Below are 18,884 nucleotides of genomic sequence, written 5' to 3'. Positions count from 1 at the left end.
TTAAAAACAAAATAGTGAAGCATTTTAGTCTGTGTATGTTATGCTTTCCCCTGTATTTCCCAATTATATTGGACTAACCTCCAGAGATAATACCTAAGGAGGTTTACAATCTCCCTTACTTTTTGCCCTTGTCCACACTCTGTGACATACAAAATGCTTGTCAACATCATCTGTGCTGCCGGTTGAGGCGAGGAAATTCACCTTATACAGCATGCCAGAGCATTGACTGTCTTACCATGAATGTGCTTCTTAGAATTTGGAATCAAATTTGTCATATATTATTTTCTAACCTTTTGATTAAAGTAGAAAGGGCAAGCTGACACTGTAAAATATGCCCCATCTGCTCAAAGCTGCATTTTGCGTTGCTCTGTAATATGCTTCAAGTACTGAATTAGAAATTGTCTCTTAGAGCTAATGCCATTCCTAAAGCAGCCATATAAAGTTCCTGCTCTGATCAGCATGAATTTAGCATTAAAGTGTATTTGATAATCACTTACAGATTGTTATACTCACTTACCTCAGTTTAGCATAAGACTTTGCAGAGGCTTGCTGAGAGAATTTGTTGAAGGTGGCTGGTCTCCTGCGATACTGAATCTCAATAACTTAGGGTGGCAAAAGTTTTGTTTTGCTTACTTTTTTGTCTTGATATGGAGTGAAACTTTGTTTCTTGTCTCTGTTCTAATTCTCTGTGAGTTTAGGTGGTGGTGCACTTGTACTGGGTCAAGAGCAAGATCAGAAAGGAGAAGGATTCAACCCAGCTGAATCTTTTGTGGGCTCCATTAGCCAACTCAACATTTGGGACCATGTCTTGTCTCCACAGCAGGTAAATCCTTACTGCAGTGTTGGAGTGCAGGTCTTTAGGCATAGGATGAACATTTTGAAAAGGCATTCAAAGTTAGTTTATTGGGTAAGCCTCTGTTCCCACAGAAATCTGTAGGGACCAGGTGAAGCTCTGGCTTAGTATAATAAGCTTAGAGTAGTAGGTGGGGTAGGTCTGAGCAAAATTAGGTGCTAATAACAGAATCAGGCTACTTTTATTCAGGCACCAAAAATAAAGGTTTGACACTGAATTTTCAGTGTTAAAAAATGAGTTTAGATAAAAAGATGTCTCCAAGGACAGTGATCCCTCAGCTTCTCTGGGAGACAAGCTTCAGTGCTCAGTTATCCTCAGAGTGAATTTATTTTCTTTATGACTAGCTGGAACTTCCCGCTTCTGTTTATGGCTATGGTTTCTGTTTCCCACTATGCACTGCTGTGAAGAGCCTGACTCTATACACTTGATTACCTCCCAGTAGGTACCAAGGGCTGCTGTTAGGTGTTCCCAAAGCTATCTCTGCTCCAGGCTGAACCAGCCTTGGTCCCACAGCCTCTTCTCGCAGGGCAAATGCTCCAGATCATCAGCTGAACTTTCTTCAGCTTTTCAATGTTTTTATTGTACCAAGGAGCTCAAAATGGCATGCCATACTCCAGATGTGGTCTAATAAATACTGAGAAGAGGGAATAATCCCTTCCTTGTTTTCTGGTTGTGACCCTATTCACACAGCCAAGGATGCTATTAGTCCTCATTATTGCCAGGGCACAAGCTGGCTGATACTCGGCTCACCACCTGCAAATGCTCCTAGGTTGTTTCCCATAGAGCTGCTCCTCCTCCAGTCTTTCCCCAGCCTGTATCTTCCAGAGGTTTTTCCTTCCCATTTATTCTCGTTGAATTTCATCAAATCTGTGTTGGCCCATTCCTCCAGCCTGTTGAGGTCCCTATGGATGCAGCTCTGTCCAGAAGCATGCCGACTGGGCCTCTTGTTTTGTTATTATCTGCATACCTGATGACAGTGTGCTCCATCGCCACTTCCTGGTCATTAGTATTTCAATCCTGAAGGTCAGAAATGATGGAGCTGTTGGTAACACTTAAACAGCAAGGACTAATGTTCAAAGTTAGAGGTACTTCTTGGAGGAGAGGTCTTTGGATTAAAAGGTTTTGCTTCTCTCCTGGTGTTTTTTTAACACCAAAGTTTTACCACTATTTGGTGAATTATCACTGTTATTCATGATCCAAATAAGAAGTGATACATAGACAGAAAATGGAAGTAAAGCAGAATCTTTGCTTCCAACATCAAACTTTTCTTTGCTACTTTGGCTAGATTTAGAACTGCTCAGCAGTCTGCTATTGTTCTTGGCTTTTGGGGTCACCAGTTGTTGCATTGCCAAGTTAAATGTTAAGGATTTGTTCACAAGCAGTTTTGAAATTGATAAGTATACATGTAATTTTACAGGACACACTGGTGAAGAAGCTAAGTGCAAATTTCTGAGCCTTCAGTAGCCATCTGTCTTTAATGGCAGGCTTGATTAAATTCCCAGTTGCTTCAAGTGCAATACAGTTACGATGAGAAAGAAAATCCTACCCCCCATTTATCTTGCCCCCACATATTACTTATCTGAAAAGACAGATGTGAAACTAGGCAGGGACCTGAGCCAAGTAGGCTTCCTATGGAATTTTTATTTCATTCATTTCAGAGCTTGGGATAGTAAATAATTATTGTTACCTGTTATTACGAGTTTTGTTGTGGTCAGCTGGAACTGTTCAGTAAGTCCTACCTTCCTAATCTCAGCCATAAAGGAAAGGCTGACAAAATATGTTGCCCAGTGAATAACATAAGACAGCATCCACTTTTTAAGGTTTTTCTTTGTGTACTTACTTTAGTAGCTCATCCACTTGCACATTAATTTTGTATAGGTAAACCAACACTCTGATTGTTTTGTTGCTGAGTAGACATCAGTAGAAATATGAATTATCTTTATGGGACTATGAAGTCCACTCTGGCCCTCCATTCTCCATCATATGGCTTGGAAGAGCTAATTCCCAAACCTGCCTCTCCCATACTGGAAATTTTTTTCTGCAGATTCCTTGCAGTTTGTTTGCAGCCCTCGGCCTAAGTAGTTTCCATCAGCACCTACTGTTGAAATAGTCTAAGAATAAACAACAGGTTGCTCTCTTCTCCAGCTAAGCTTACTGTAGAAGAATTCAATCCACCTCGATAGAGTTCAGAGCAATGGGAATGTGAGAATAATGCAGTCTCACATTCATGGTGTACCTTCCTTTCTCACGAAGACGGACAGCATAGCGTGTTATTATTGGTGCTGGACATAACAGAGACCAGTCACCCTTTTTAGAAAGGCAGTTACCCAACTGTTCGGCATGAACTGGGTGCACCTGTGCTTTCTAACTAGCTGGCTGTGCCCTGAAGCCATGCTGAATGTATTGTATGGGTAGGCTGGCTGTGCTGAGATGTACACAGCCTGCTGGGCTGCTCATCTTTACACACTGCTGAAGGAGACATTCCTTTCTCCCTGCCAAGAAATTATTGGAATGACCCTCCAGCACAGAACAGCCAAAGAGTAGGAAGTAGACTCAGTAGCCTAATTACTAACATGTTCTCTTAATTGAATAACCATCTTTTCGCAATAGACCGCTTCCCTCTCTGATATCTTAAAAGAAGAGGAAATCCTTAATTATCCTTTTCCTGTGTATTTATCTTCCTCAGGGAACATACAGTTTTTTTCAGCAGTTCCGTGGCTGAGATATGATTGTGTCTGCCCTTAAGGGGAGGGAGTTGGGACATCTGAGCTCCTTCCAAGGGACCACGATGGGATGTTTATGTGGCATCCCATCATTAAGAGTCTGCCTGCATATTATTATTATTATTATTATTATTATTATTATTATTATTGCATATAATTTACATTGTGTCTGAATAGCTTAAAAGTGGTGCCATGCTGTGTTTTAGTCCCCTCCTTTCTATGGCCAGATGGAAATATAAGAATGTTACTATGTTTAATAGACTCTCGGAGTCACAGTGAAGAAGGAGAAATATTGTAACCTTATGGATTTTATTTTTTTTTTTACATTAAAATACCATACCAAACCGAATCCCCATTGGCATTTCAGTTTCTTGCAATAAGAATGCAAAAGAAACTGGAAACAACAAATTCCTTTATTAAACTGCTCCTTTTTGTGTTCCTGTTGCGTAAACATGGTACAGGGTTAGCAGTGTTTGTGGGATGCAGATCTTCAACATTAAGTTCCTTTTGGCTCCATTTTGGCAAATATATCAAGTTTTCTCTTCAGGTTGTATTCTCATATCTAGCTTTTTCTATGTCATAAATACATGTTTCTTTCATGCCAGCAAATGTAATTGTGTTTCAAGGACTATGTTTTATGCTTTGCTTGTATGACAAATACTGCTTCAGATATCACCTCAGTACATGCCTGTCCACAGCTAGCTGGCTTATAAGTACAGAATAACTAGTTCAGCCAGAAGCCTCTTGTGCTTAAAAGGATGAACGTTACTTATTCAATGAGTTGTTCTTGTGTTGCATGCAAATGTGGAAGGAATACTTTTTTTACAATTTTTTCTGCATGGTCCTTAAACAGCACCTAATCAACTGTTTTAAATCCATAGGTAAAATCTCTGGCAACATCCTGTCCAGAAGAACTTCAAAAAGGAAATGTACTAGCCTGGCCAGATTTCCTGCCAGGAGTTGTCGGAAGAGTGAAGATAGATTACAAGAGTATATTTTGTGCTGGTTAGAACTTTATCTCCTAGAACCCTTTTTTCTGAACAATATTATAAGACTCTTTTATGATGTCAAATATGTTAGCTTGCAGCCTTTGCCCTACTAACCTTGAATAAATTATTTTGATAATTTTACAGTTAGAACATTTAGTCTTTCATTCCTTGAATTCCAAGGTTTTGTAATAAAAGTTCATTGGAATCTCTGACAGAGATTTATTGCTTCCTGAATTGAGATGGGGAAAGAGTGAAGATGTTGTTGGGTCAGAAAGAAGTTACTCTCGTCTTTTTCTCTAAAAATAATTGGATGATATTAAAATACCTCTGGTCTCTTTAGGAAAAGAGATTCCTTTTCTGATGTTATATTTTGATGATTCTCAAAAGCCTTTGAACCTGGGCAGGGTGTAGCATACATAACACTTCTCAAAGCTTTCTCCTGGATAAACTTATACAGGATCAAACAATCAGATAACAGTTTTATACAATTCATCACACAGCTGTCTGTCTTACTGTATGCATATATTTTGTCCACAGACTGTCCATCTTTGCAAGGATCCATACCACATCTGCGGGCCTCTTCTGCTGATGTAAAGCCAGGGTCAAAAGTGAGCCTTTCCTGTGACCCAGGTTTCCAGATAGTGGGAAACTCTGTTCAGCATTGCCTTAATCTGGGACAGTGGACACGGCCTTTTCCTCGCTGTGAAAGTGAGTTGTCTCAGTGGGCTGGCAGGATTAGGAAACCCTAGCTTTTATTTGGACCCTATCACTATTCATGGCATCTTTAGCCCTGAAGCTATAATGCACTTGAATCCCTCCATGTTACGGCATATACATATATGCTTAAACCTAAACTCATGTTTTACTGAGCAGGAACTACATCACAATTGGATTCTACCTTTTTCAGTCAGTTTCTAATGGCGCTGGGGGAAATGAGTCATTTTGGACCAGCTATGTGATACTCTGAACTTTCATCCATAGTGCAGCAGGACTGTGGAAGATGCAGAGGAAATGCTAGGATATCTTTGTGATTTTTAAGTGTTGCTGAGAACATCTGGTTTGAAGTGAAAGCCTCGGCATTAGCATGTGATAGAGTAATTTCTTTAAAGGCAGCAGATACTTTTGTCATGAGGTAGAAGTGCTCTGAGACTTATGGGATTTCTTCTAAGAACCTGGGCTGTATGCATTCAGATTGCCAACTTTCTTCAGTTCCTGCTTTCCTACTCCTGCTATCTCCTTTGCTTTGATTCTCCTCTGCTGTGACTGCGCATGTGACTGCAGTGGCATCTGTTGGAGCTGACTGTATTTTTCATTTCAGCTTCAGAAGCAGGTATTGCATAATCCCAAAATTGACCAGTACTTTGAGGAAAATAGCTGAATTTGTTTAAAAAAACTTAAAAATAGTTTGATCTAGATTTGATGTGATTATCTTGCTTCCTCTTTATTTAGTTGTTTATAGATTAAATTCAGGATCTATATCCTCTTCTGCCTAGAGAACAGCATGCATGTGAAGATTTACCCAAAAGCAAGTCCTGCTGGGCAGAGCATTAAGTTTACTGGCAGAGACAGCTTTGTTCTTTTCCTGATGTGTTATCAGTGGCTAACCACCAGAATCCTGTTAGTCTTGTCATCTGGTTTCTCTGTATTGGGCCAGGTAGTTTTACTTGTTGAGCACAGAGCTCAGACGGAGCAGGGTTGACCTGACACAACCGTGATGAGTGAATGAAAGCTGAACTCATCCACTGGCCTTTTTCAGCCTGTTCCACAAATACCTGATGAATGAAAGTGGATCATAGACAGTTATTTCCTGCATGAAGAACTACAGGGTTTATGGTGGAAAGTGCGGTACAGAAAAGGTTCTTCTGACTGAATTGGGCTGATTGTAATCACTGCCTTCATCTACCAGAATGCTTCCTCTTCCTGCTACTAATGAGCCACAAAAACACAGGTCTACACCCCCTGACAGCCTGTTGTTCTATCCCTCTACAGCAATTGCATGACTTCAATTACGACAGGCTCTAAACACTTCTCAGTGTCTTGTGTGATCCTTGCACATGGCTGGGGAGCAATGAGTTGCTAGAATCCATGTAGTTACAAAGATGTGCTGTGTAGCTGTTAGAATAAGTTCATGTCATCTTGATTGAAATTAAGATGTACAGAAGCAGCTCTGCTACAATAAATAGCACCCTCTAGCAGGCAGGTACACTGATGCCTTCTGTTGGCACAGCTGGGATCAGAAAGGCTTATTTACTATAGTTAAAGCAATGCCCAAGGTTGCATGCGAGGTCAATTCCAAACTCTCCATTGCTCTCCATTGCACTCCCTGGTCTCAGACAAGTACTGTAATCTCTTAGCAGTAATCTCTTAGCTATGTTTTGCTTACTGGTCAAACACAGTAATTTTGAACTTGTTTTTCATTGAAGGAAAGTGACAGAAACCTCCATGAAGGTAAATTTACTTTTACTTTTTCCCTAAAACTCAACAAGGATCATTGATTATCAGGGCAAGTGTCCTGTAGCTGAAGGGCATTCGCTCAGAGCTTAGTCACAAATGTGTTTTCCAGAGCTAGCAGAACAGCAAAAGCTGGAGAGTCCCACTCAGTCTTCGACTGGCAAATGACCTCAAAACAACTAACTCCACCAGAACTGGAATCAGTAAAGGTGCCTCTTGCAGACTGGATTCCACAGTTGCAAAGAAAAAAAGTCTCTGGTGATGGCTCTCATTTGGAATTATTCTGAAGTTGATCTGTGTGTTCACTGCTAATGTCTATGCCCTTTTTTCACTCATCTTGCAGGAATCAGCTGTGGAGTGCCTCCACCTTTGGAAAATGGATTTTATTCAGCTGAGGACTTTTTTGCTGGCAGTACTGTTACCTATCACTGCAACAATGGCTACTATTTGTTGGGTGACTCCAGGATGCTGTGCCTGGACAATGGGAGCTGGAACAGCATTTCACCGTCTTGCCTTGGTGAGATGTGCCATACATGTGTCTGCTTGGGCTGACAATCTTGCACTACTTCTCTGCCCTTGGGTTTGGGCAGGATTTCATTCTGAAATTGTGAAGGCTGAACAGAGCTTCAGAAATCACATTCCAAAATATTCACACTTCTGAAATACTGTGCTCATCATTATGCGAAATGAAACCTGTATTCAGGCACCTTTCTCTGTCAGTACTTCTGTACACCACAGACCCTATACTTAATAAGCCTACATTGCACTCCTAAGCCTCTCTCCTTCCAGGCTCGTTTAGCCACGAAGTTCTTGCATTCTCTGTTTCTAATCTGTGCATTTCCCAGTGCTTCAGCACACTGTCAATGTCCCATACTCTCTGACCAGGTTCTTTCAGATGTTCCATGGCTGGAGGTTATAAAGTTTATTATCAGATCTACTTACCTGAAGATAGTTGATGCTGCACAGGATTTCTGATCCACCAAAGTGATACAAATTGTACTGCATAATACAGTATAAAGAAATGCAAGTTACGTTTAGCAAACGTAGCGATTGCGATACACAGTTGAGTCACTGTACGGACATGTTTCCTATTACCAGTCTTTGTAATAGGCTCACTGTCATCCCCAGCAGCAAGGAATGAATATGTGTGTTGAAGCCAGCTCACGCCTGTTGCTAGCTTTCTGGGGTTTATCCTCTATGTTGGCCTAAGCTATTGACTCAATTCACTCCCATGCTGGTTTCATTAACTTAGGGAGGCATTCACACTTTTTGTGAACTTTGGGAGAAGCTTTTACATCACCATTTGGCACCATTTTACATCAACTATTGGTAGCTGTTTACCTTAAAAAAAAGCCACCTTCCTGTCCCTTTGTGTTGACTCATCTTCTTTGTAACAGCAGTGGTCAGTCATGCCCTGCATTATTCCCTGAGCTTCATGAGCAGATGACCTTTGACCACCTCCGGTGCCTCTCTTCCATTCTAGGGGTTCATTGGTCAGTCACATGTACCTGTAAGCAAACAGCTGCAGCATTGAGAGGGCTGCGAGTACACGTATAGTCAGAGTTCACGTAGTTCCCACACCACAACTTACTTTCTGGTCAGCTGGTTCTGATGTGCCAGGTGCAGCTATAGGAGCTGAAAGGTGAGAAAGATCAGCATTGCGCCTCCTATGGAGGACCGGGTGTGGTTGTTCTTGCAGGGCCATGTCTCCAGCAGATCCCTGCTGGAACTTAGTAGCTAGTTGCACTTGGATTGCTGTTGTCTTAGTTGTGCTGAACATGAGAGTTGTGGGGTAACAACTTGGCAAGATTTGTGTTTGATTTGACTCTTAATTTTTTATAGATACAGTACATAATTTTTTCAGTCAAGAAGAGCAAAAGAAAAGCCAACAGTCTTTTACCTCTACCAAAATTCACTTTGGAGTAGGATCCATATGATTTCATAGCATGTCCTGGCTACCAGGACTCATTCAGAACCTCTAAACAGGCTGTCCAGTCTCTTGTTCTTTTCTCTGTTTTTCTCCTTTGTGCTTTTTGCCAAGGCCTAAGCATAAGCAAGCTCAGAGCAGATGTCGCAAGGCTGTACAAATAGCTTAGCTGACGCCTGTGCAGTAGGAAGCATGATGTTGAGAAGGAAAAGCCTTGTGCCCCACCTTCCAGCTTGCCTTGCCTCTCATAAAGCAGAGCAGACTAAGGGGAAAATGTATAAAAGAGTGTCTTTGGCACCCTAACCTACCCTTTACCTTTCAGATTCATGCTCCAAGCAGGTGCTAACAAAGCCTGATACACCTATGTCCTGGGGCATCCCTTTTGCTCTTTTGTGGGTCTGATTCTGATTTGTACTGTCCTTCCACTCTTCCTTGCTTTACAAGATGTTACAGGAGGAGCTGTCATTCCAGTTCTGCTGTGGCAGCACGTTGCATTCTCCTGTTGCTTGTGTAGTTGGCAACTATTTTGATTTTAATTTGAAAATTTTGTCCTGCATGACAGAAAGAAACTGCTATTTTCAAAACAGTGTTGGGTTCTTTTCGTGCTGGACAGGCTCATACAGCAGAGAAGAATAAACACAGTAACTCAATAAATTTTGTTGCTTTCCTAACCAAGTTGCTTTTTGGCCTAGAAATGAGCAAAGAACTCATGTTATATGTCTGCATAGTATACCTAGCTCAAGAGCTGTCATATAGCAGGGCTTTTAAATGAAGGATTGTTCTCTCTGTCTTTAGAGATATCTTTAGAGTCTCGTTTATATTAGGAATAATCCCCTGTGCCAGCATTTTTCAGTTAGATACATGGAAATTGATCCTTTGCAATTTACAACTTGTTGTTTACATACCAAGAACACTTCCATATAGTCAGGATTTGAAAGCTGACATGAAGTATTCTGGAGAGAGCGATATTTTTGTGCTGTATAGAACCAAGTCAAATGGAATATAAATTGACCACTGGCATTTCTAGACACTACATTCATATAAATAGTTAATTATAATAACTAATATATTTAGAACTCATTTTAAGCTTTCTGGCAACTGCAGACACTTCTCATTCCTAGTCTAATGTAATTGTTTTCAGCAAAGATGTGGCTCTAATTTATGTTCAGAGTGTTTCACCCCCTGGCTAAGTTTTCCTCTTAAAGTTCGAGAAATGGAGGATTTCCAGACAAGTATTTAATGCAGAAGTCCTCCCTCATAGTGTTTGTCTGAACTAGTAGTAACAGTACGTGAGTTACAATGTATGTTCTTTTACTACCTGGAAACTAGATACTTTTTGTGGAAGTATTGACTGAAGGTTAATAGGATTTATCTGATTTTATCATGAGTCAAAATATTGTATAGTAAACTATAGACAAAGCATAAATGTTAACTTAAATATTAAGTATTTTTATTAGCGCATAAAAAAATTTAATTACAGGAATTAAAGTGATTCCTCTTGACAGTTGATAAGACAAATTTAGAGCAGATGCTTATTACAAATACCACCCTCGGGACATCGTTTTTGTGTTTCTTTTTTGTAGATGTTGATGAATGTGCTGTTGGATCAGACTGTGATGAGCATGCATCATGTCACAACACAAATGGATCTTATGTTTGCACTTGCATCCCTCCTTACACAGGAGATGGTAAAAAATGTGCAGGTATGGGAAGAAAAACATCAGTCTAGCCTTTCCAAGGTCCTGCATAGGCCAGTATTCTGCCTCCCATAGAAGACAGACGGTAATCAGTCTCTGGAGAGGGACAGAGGGACAGGGCAGGTGTGCTGTCATCTCCAGGTCACTTTGGCCTGAATGAGGCTGTAATGAAGTTCCCTCTTTTCTCCATATGGAGACAGCTGTCATTGGGATTCTGCTTCAAGACATGTACACCTGCAAAATCCTCTTGCACGTGAAGCACGTGCGCTGAAGACTTGGGAAGACCACATGTCACAATGCGTCATTTCTCAGAGCAGAGTTGTGTAGTGAAAAAATATTTGAATACAAATATCTGAGTAAGGCTTGTGTTGCCTGTGGAAACATTAAGCAAAGTAACTTTGCGCGGAGATAACAAGACAGTAGCATAAGTTGGGATAAAATGTAGTTGAGCTGATTTGATGCTCAGGGCTGGACATAATGAAAAGGGCTTTCCCTCACAGAGTGAAAAATGACAGCCAGAAGCATTTGCGTATATGCTTCTGGCAACAAATGCAAACTCAGTTACAGAGGGCTGTTCCATATCAAAATAAGCTTACTTGCACAAGTCTTCAGTGCCTGTCACTTACATACAGAACAGAGGAAAGCCGGTAAGGTTGTAAGCTTGTTATGAGTGTTAGCTGTGTGCTCTGCCTTCCTACTCTTAGAAAATCCACAACAGTATCTCCTGCAACTTGTTTATAAAACCAGGTACTTAATTTTATTATTGATAGTTTCTCTCTTCTTCCTCAGAACCAGTGAAGTGTGTTAATCCAGGAAATCCAAAGCATGGCCATTTGTATGGGGATACTTACAGTGTTGGCAGTGAAGTAACTTTTTCCTGTGAAGAAGGGTTCCAGCTAACAGGAATGACTAAACTTACATGCATGGAGTCTGGAGAGTGGAGCTACCCAATACCATATTGTGAAGGTGTGATTCCTGCAGAGAATGCACATTGTAATGTTTCTTGTTAGAGAGGTGGAATGGGAAAGGTAGTAGTGTAGCACCTTTAGAGACGACAGCAGCTAATGAAACCCTGTCCTAGCAGACTTGAATCTCAGTTTTGAAGTCTCTGTTGTCTTAAGAGATGTCAGCAGGAGCTGAAGCTTTTCAAGCGTGGTGGTACTGTCTTTTGCAGATTCTCCCAAGTGTCAAAGGTATAGACTCACCTCATTTTAATGCAAGCACTAGAAATGTCTTTCTTCCCCACCCAGACTCCTGTTGTCAAGGAACCTGTGGGTACTTAATGTCTTAAAAATTGTTAACTGTGTTTCAGTGGATAAAATGCAGTCAGAGAGGATGGGGTGGTGAACATATATATCCACAGTATAATTGCAGAAATTGTTTCTATAGACACCAGAACTAATAAGGTGAAGCAACAGAGTAAAATGAAGAGGTAACAGTGTCAAAAACCAATCACTACGTCCATTGAGCAGGGTGGATATGGAGTCCTCTTGAAAGTTAAGCATATGGTATGTAGAACAGTTCCAAATACCTATTTCCAGTTAGTCCAATTTCTCTGTAAAGCAAGGTCAGATAAAGAGGCTTAAGTGTTAGTTATAGCTTAGTCAAGAACCCAGTATTACCCAGCTTTACACCTTTTCAAATCTTTGAAGAGAAAACAAAGCAAATCCTAATTACCTGGGGTATTTTATTTGTGTTGTGCCAACCTTTCTTGTGTTCCTGTCTTTTTAAAGCTATATCCTGTGGTAGTCCAGTTATTCCAGAGAACAGTGCCATTCTGGGCTCAAATTTTACATACCACAATAAAGTGGAGTACAGGTAGGAATTCAGTGTGTTTGAAGTGCTTGATTAAGAATCTGGTGACAAATGAGAGTATGGCTGAATTAAGAGAGTGATTGAAGTGAAGGAGGGGAGCAAGGCAGGATTAAAGTAATGAAAACACATTTGGTTATAGCTGTGGCTATTCACTAACAGAGCTGAATGTTTGCTCTAGTAGTACCTCTCTATGTCCTGCTGAGAAAGATGGTGTATGTAGGTATGATTGAAGAGAGAGAGAGAAAAGGAGTGGCTGACCACATTGTGCATAGAAGGCTCTGTGATAGCACTTTTTTTCTTCCACTCAGATGCAGTGATGGATACAACTTAGTGGGTGAAAAGGAAATTCTGTGTCTTGCTAGTGGCATTTGGAATCATCCTCCCCCATCCTGTGAAATGGTGACTTGTCCTAGCCCACAAGATATCAGCAATGGAAAATACGTGCTCACTGGCACAACCTACCTTTCTTCTGTGTCATATACCTGTGACAATGGATACAGGTAAATGCAGGAACGTTTTTCCTGAGCAAAATGTAGCAGTGTGATTGCTAGAGGGTCTAACTTATATCTGAAGAGACAAAGCTGGGATCATTGCTTAGAAAGATGAAGCACTAAATTAGAATTTTAAAAGACATTTTTATATATTGAAGGTACTTTTCTGTATTTCACCCTAAATTGGAGCAGTTCAAGGTCATTCAGGGTTTGCTATAGGTATTACATATATGCAATGCTTTCATTTTACCACCGAACTGGAAAACATATTTTGAGTATTCAGAAAAATAATTGTCATTATTTTTGAAAGTTCTTGTTTGTCTTTAAAGATTGTTATACCGCCACAGCTTTAGGACATACCCAGTGTTATTTTTGCTATTTTTTTACAATTTCTTTGGTGAAAAGGCCTTATGAAACTTGCTAATATACTCCTTGAACTCTTTGTATTAGTTACATATTCTAGGCTTTTCTTCTGTTTTACATTTGTAAGCAATCATTTTGGAAAGACATTTTTAATATGCTGCAATTAAAAATTAATACAGTAATGCTGTATCCAAATATGTGACTTTAAGTGCAAGTTTCTGTCTTTCCTGATACCTCTTTGTACCTGTAGCAGACTTACTCTGACATAAGCGGTCTCTTATCGATCTGTATAGGTCTGATTTTTTTCTGTATTTTCCTGCTGCAAGTGTTTTCTTATCCACATGCAGGGAGGTAGGTGAGTTGTGCTCATTTGGTGAATATTTTAGTTGTGTTAATACAAACTGATACCTTGGCTGCAGTCCAGTCTAGTGTTGAGTCACAGATCCACAGTGTGGGCCTACCTGTACCCCACTAAATCAGGCAGTATTTTTACCAATGTTAATGAGGTTTTTGACCATGGACTTAGGACAAACACACAGGCAGCAAATACCACATCAGTTGTGACTCCCTTACCTGCCTAGCACAGCTTGGTGAGAAAAGCCCTTTCTTCTGTGGTCACCATGCCAGGGGAAGCCCTCCCAAACAGTGTCCAGCTCATGCTTTATTTCTGGACCCAAGCATGGACCCAGTCTGTTCCTTCAAAGCAGCTCTTATGTGCTTTTTGTCTTAAGCATATTGCCACAGGTAGGCAGAGCCCACTGCCCCAACAAGGGCCTGTGCCATGTTTGTAATGGCTTTACAGGTTAGTGTGGTTCTCTTCCTTTAACCTCAGGGATCATTTCAGTCAACGAAACATAGGAGCCTATTACTGTTTGAGGCTAAACAGTAGGGAATGAGACCCACGTGTGTGGGGTCTCAGATATGACATGGAACCTCCTGGAAAACAATAGTCAGCTGCTGTAGCAGCTGGAGGCCAGGGGCTTTGCCCTGGGCATCTCAGGGTTGCATTAAATACCTCTGTTGAGACAAATAAGTCAACTTTTGTACCAGTGCATTGTTGTTTCCTCAGCTAAGGAAACCAATAGATGCCATCAACTTTAAATATCCACGTGGACACTCACTCACGCAGTATCCTTTACCTGCTGAAGGAACTGAATGATTTTTTTGTAAACCAATGTGAAATGGAGCATTTCCTTCTGTGTTCTGAGTGAAGATAGTGTCTAAGTCCTTGAGTGAATCAGGTCTCAGACTGAGGCCTAGTTGCGTGTCCCAAGACTGACATTGTGTTAATCACATACAAATAAATTTTTAAGCATAAATAATTATTTAAGCACTCTGTGTCTTTCTTTTGTGGCTCAAGATGGGCAAAGCTACAATAGAAGTTATTTTTGTGTCTGCACAGTGAATTGAGGTCCCACATGAATTCTAATGGTGCGCTCTCCAAATAATCTGAAAACCACCCTTTTAGGTAGCATCAGCAGTGCTTTTTCATGAAGGGAGAGTGAGGTTCTGGCTTCTGTAAGTCAGTAAGAGACTGCCCTTGGTTTCAGTGGGGCCAGGAAGTCAATGAGAAGTAAATGACCTCTTTTCATTTTCTATTCCTGGACTGAAATGGGTGCCTTAATAATGGTTTTTATGTCTCAGCCTTCAGGGACCTTCTGTGCTTGTCTGTGCATCTTCAGGAAACTGGAACAGCACACCTCCAGCTTGCAGCATTGTTTCTTGTGGATCTCCTCCTGCCATCAAAGATGCAGTCATAGACGGAAATAACTTTACATTTGGAAACAGAGTGTCTTACACCTGTAAGAAAGGGTATGTAGATTAGCACTACTCAGACTGATAGTCAGGACAATAAAACTGGTGCACTGGTTCTTGACTCCTTTATAACTGCACACTGATTAATTTTTACAGTTTCTGTCTTAACTCTCTGGAAATTGAATACGATGGAGATCATTTGTGGGCACTCAAGTCAGTATGGGGCATGTAGGCATTTTTTAAAGTAGTTTCATGCCAGCTGAATACACTTTGGAAGAGGAGGATGGGGAGGAATCGTAGGGAGTAATAGAGCAATTCAGTAGGAAGCCCTCTCCCTTGGAGTTACTACGGAACTAGTACCTCTGTGGTAAGCTCAAGGCCCTGAGCATTAAGAATTTCCTATGTCTCCTCAGGCTATAAAAAGCTGATTTGTAGGTTTGGGGAACTGTCTGTTCTGATGTTCTAAAATTTGCTTCCTTAAAACTGTGCCTCCTCGTTTATTGAGCTGCATTATTTATTTATCATTGATTTACGGATACTCAGAGTAGTGACCTTCTTGAATTGTATTTGATCAAAGATGAGGTTCCATTTTGATGATATCAAGCATGAATGTAATGCTGGACTCTGATCCTGCAAGAACCTTTGCACACGCTTATCTTTACAGCCTGTGAGCAGTCCAATTCAATTTCTTGAAACTGTTCAGTCCAGTAGGCGGAGCAGGTATGCAGAGCTTTTGCCGGGTCAGGCCCTAAGTGACTGGAGGGTTTTTGCTCCTTCATGGTGTAAAAGGGTGGATTGATAAGCCAGCATTTTTCTTATAATCTAGCTTTGCAATATTGTTTGAAGCATAATTGACACAAAGCATTGTTATTCTGTTTTCTTGACTGCATTATGATTTTAAAAGCTGCTTCTCTTTCCTGTGCAAGCATTTTAAATGGGATAGGATAGCAGCATTTAAACAGGGTCACAGCTCTCTGTTACAATGAATAGTGGATCATATTAAACATTGACACAGAATAGGTGCTTTTTATGGAGTCCTGTCATGAGGCTTTGCAAACAAATCCTGCAAACAAGACAAACTATGTTTATAGATGATGACATCAAAATCTGAACAAACAGTTTCCAGCCTGCAGCTGGAAGGAGTCACCAGGAACTTTGCAGTACTTATTGTTTCTCTGCTTTCTGTGACAGCACACCACAGAGATTTCAAAACTGTCATGGGTACTGTGACTGTACTGTTGCATCTTTAAGCTGCAGGGTTTTAAGTGATGACCAGTATGAAGTGATGCTTGTCAGTGCATCATAGAGACATATTAGAGAAATATGACTACATTAACAGTAATGATGTGGTAGAATTTGGTGGTAAAAGGTGATTTTTTTTTTCTGCTTAACATTAATTTTTTTATTTATTTATATTTTTATTTATTATTTATAATAATTTTTACAGTGTTTTTTTCAGGAAAAAGTTGTTACAAAATTGCCATGGGCAAGAGCATCTCTGGATAACTCAGGAGTATTCAGTTCTGCTAAAGGGGAAGAGTTTCTCAGTGGAATTGTTTCTTTGAGGATTGTAAGGACTGTTGCAGCACAATACTAAATTTGTTGTAGTTTCAACCAAATGGAAGTTCAGGAATGGTAATCTGGTATACAGACAAGAGAGAAACAATATACACTAAGTGTGCTAGAATATCATTCATTTTGATACCTCACCAGTGGACATGTAGGTTCTAAGATTCTCATTTGAGTTTGATCATAGCTTTTGTAAAGGATCATGTACGTCAGGGTTGCTAGTACTGCAGAGGCTTCAGGACACTGTAGGTAGCTTTTGACAATGCTTGTCTTTTTGACTTCCTATGTGGTTTCCTTATCCACAGTTACACTTTAGTTGGCCCTGCAACCGTAGAGTGCTTAGCCAGCGGCGAGTGGAGTGTGAGCCATCAGCAGTGCCTGGCAGTATCCTGTGATGAACCACCCTACGTGGAAAATGCATCACCAGAGAGTGGCCACCGCCTCTTTGGTGATACAGCTTATTACTTCTGCTCAGATGGCTACAGCCTGGCTGATAACTCTCAGCTAATTTGCAATGCAGAAGGGAAGTGGGTGCCTCCAGAGGGCAGGGAGATGCCCCACTGCATAGCTGATTTTTGTGAAAAGCCATCCACTGTCTCGTACAGTATCCTGGAGTCCATTAGTAAAGCCAGGTTTGCAGCTGGCTCCATCGTGAGCTTCAAGTGCATGGAAGGCTTTGTTCTGAACACTTCAGCCAAGATCGAGTGCCTTCGAGGGGGCCAATGGAATCCTTCTCCTTTGAGCATCCAATGCATCCCCGTTCGCTGCGGAGAGCCTCCCCACATTAGCAATGGCTATGCCAGTGGGGCCAACTACAGCTTTGGAGCAGTGGTGGCTTACAGCTGCAACAAGGGGTTCTACATCAAGGGAGAGAAGAAACGGACCTGTGAGGCCACTGGCAACTGGAGTGGCAGTTTGCCCACATGCCACCCGGTATCCTGTGGAGAACCACCGCAGCTTGAGAATGGCTTTATTAAGGTACAGAATGCGTTTTCTCATCTGTCTGGTACCGTGGCAAACTGAATGTGTCTTCATAATTGCTGCTGTTGGGGTTTTGTTCCTTATGTTCTGTTTCGTGTTTTAATTGAGGAAGCATATCACTAGATGGATTAAGAAAAGGGAAAAATGGTTGGATTGGCGGCAGAATAGTGTCTGAAAAACATGGACACGTCCATGGGATTTCCTGTCTTAAAGTGGGGTCTCAGTTAGGATACTGAAGATGCCATATGACAATCAACTGATTTTCTTAAGGTCTTGCTCTTCCTTTGTTTGGTCCACGGGTGGCTTTCCAGTGCCATCTGGAGACATTTAAGGTGCTATTGCCAGTTCACAAGCCTTGTGCTTTTAGCTGCTGTGAAAAGAAATCTGATTTGCTCTAGCTAAATCACCTTTGAATAATTTTTCTTCTTCGGATGCAAGCACACTTCACTGAAGTAAGAACTTCCCTTTCCTTATCAAATTACATTGCAACAATGCTTGAAGTTAAAAATCTCTGTGTGGCAGACCAAACCTGTAACAACTACTTAACATGTGTTGTGTTTTGATGCACAAGGGTGATATTGTGGTGAGGAAAATTAAAAAAACAACACTACTGTAAAGCTTTAACTTTGATTTTTTTAAAGCATTTTTCTTCCCAACATCCCTCCTCCTTCTCCTAACCATTAGGGAATCTGCATTTGCTAAAAATTGGGAGGGATGAGGTGGCAGGCAGGGAAGTGTGTTGCATCCCAGTTCCTATATGTGCTTCTAGCAGCAACAACAATTTCTGTTCAGACTCCCACACAGATACATCCTCTAATTACTGCATATCAATCTGTGTTGTTTTCATTAGACAGGATCATTCCTTCCAATATACCTTCCAGTTAGAGACATTTTTAATTCCACAGAGAGAGGTCAGCCTGCAACTTTGAGGGGTTCCTCAGGTGCCTGCTCAAGATCTTGCAGCTGAATGTGTGACTTACAAACGTCTCCTACTAGTAGTAGATTTGAAGACTGCAGCCTTGAATACACCTGTAAGCTAAAGAATCATAGCAGTGATAAGCCATTTTGTGGCAGCTTTTCGTGACCCATTTCTTTCCTGTCTTCACATCTTTTGGCCTCATGGGTGAAGAAGGGGGAAGGCATAGGAAATATTTTCTAGCTTTTGCCTTTTAGATTTTGAATTTTCTGTTTTCTCTCAATGGTCCTGTCAGACTTCCTGACAGTCGAGTGCATCATCTGAGGCAAGACAATCTGTGTCAATTATTTGCAT

General features: G+C 40.9%; 1 protein-coding gene across 3 annotated transcripts in view; it reads left to right on the top strand.

Moving 5' to 3' along the window:
- The window catches only part of SVEP1 (sushi, von Willebrand factor type A, EGF and pentraxin domain containing 1), a 133,745-nt gene that overhangs the window by 80,628 nt on the left and 34,233 nt on the right, over positions 1 to 18,884 (top strand). For all 3 annotated transcript variants that reach the window (XM_054053676.1, XM_054053673.1, XM_054053675.1), the window contains exons 28-37: positions 699 to 823; positions 4,458 to 4,581; positions 5,103 to 5,273; positions 7,360 to 7,533; positions 10,527 to 10,646; positions 11,430 to 11,606; positions 12,374 to 12,458; positions 12,764 to 12,955; positions 14,954 to 15,121; positions 16,939 to 17,611. In XM_054053676.1, coding sequence (XP_053909651.1) covers positions 699 to 823; positions 4,458 to 4,581; positions 5,103 to 5,273; positions 7,360 to 7,533; positions 10,527 to 10,646; positions 11,430 to 11,606; positions 12,374 to 12,458; positions 12,764 to 12,955; positions 14,954 to 15,121; positions 16,939 to 17,611 — 2,009 coding nt within the window. The remainder of the gene's footprint in view (positions 1 to 698; positions 824 to 4,457; positions 4,582 to 5,102; positions 5,274 to 7,359; positions 7,534 to 10,526; positions 10,647 to 11,429; positions 11,607 to 12,373; positions 12,459 to 12,763; positions 12,956 to 14,953; positions 15,122 to 16,938; positions 17,612 to 18,884) is intronic.

This window comes from Cuculus canorus, chromosome Z (assembly GCF_017976375.1).
Source record: "Cuculus canorus isolate bCucCan1 chromosome Z, bCucCan1.pri, whole genome shotgun sequence".
Taxonomy (NCBI): Eukaryota; Metazoa; Chordata; class Aves; order Cuculiformes; family Cuculidae; genus Cuculus; species Cuculus canorus.
The sequence above is the reverse complement of the archived record's forward strand: the minus strand, read 5'-3'. Positions and strand labels throughout refer to the sequence as shown.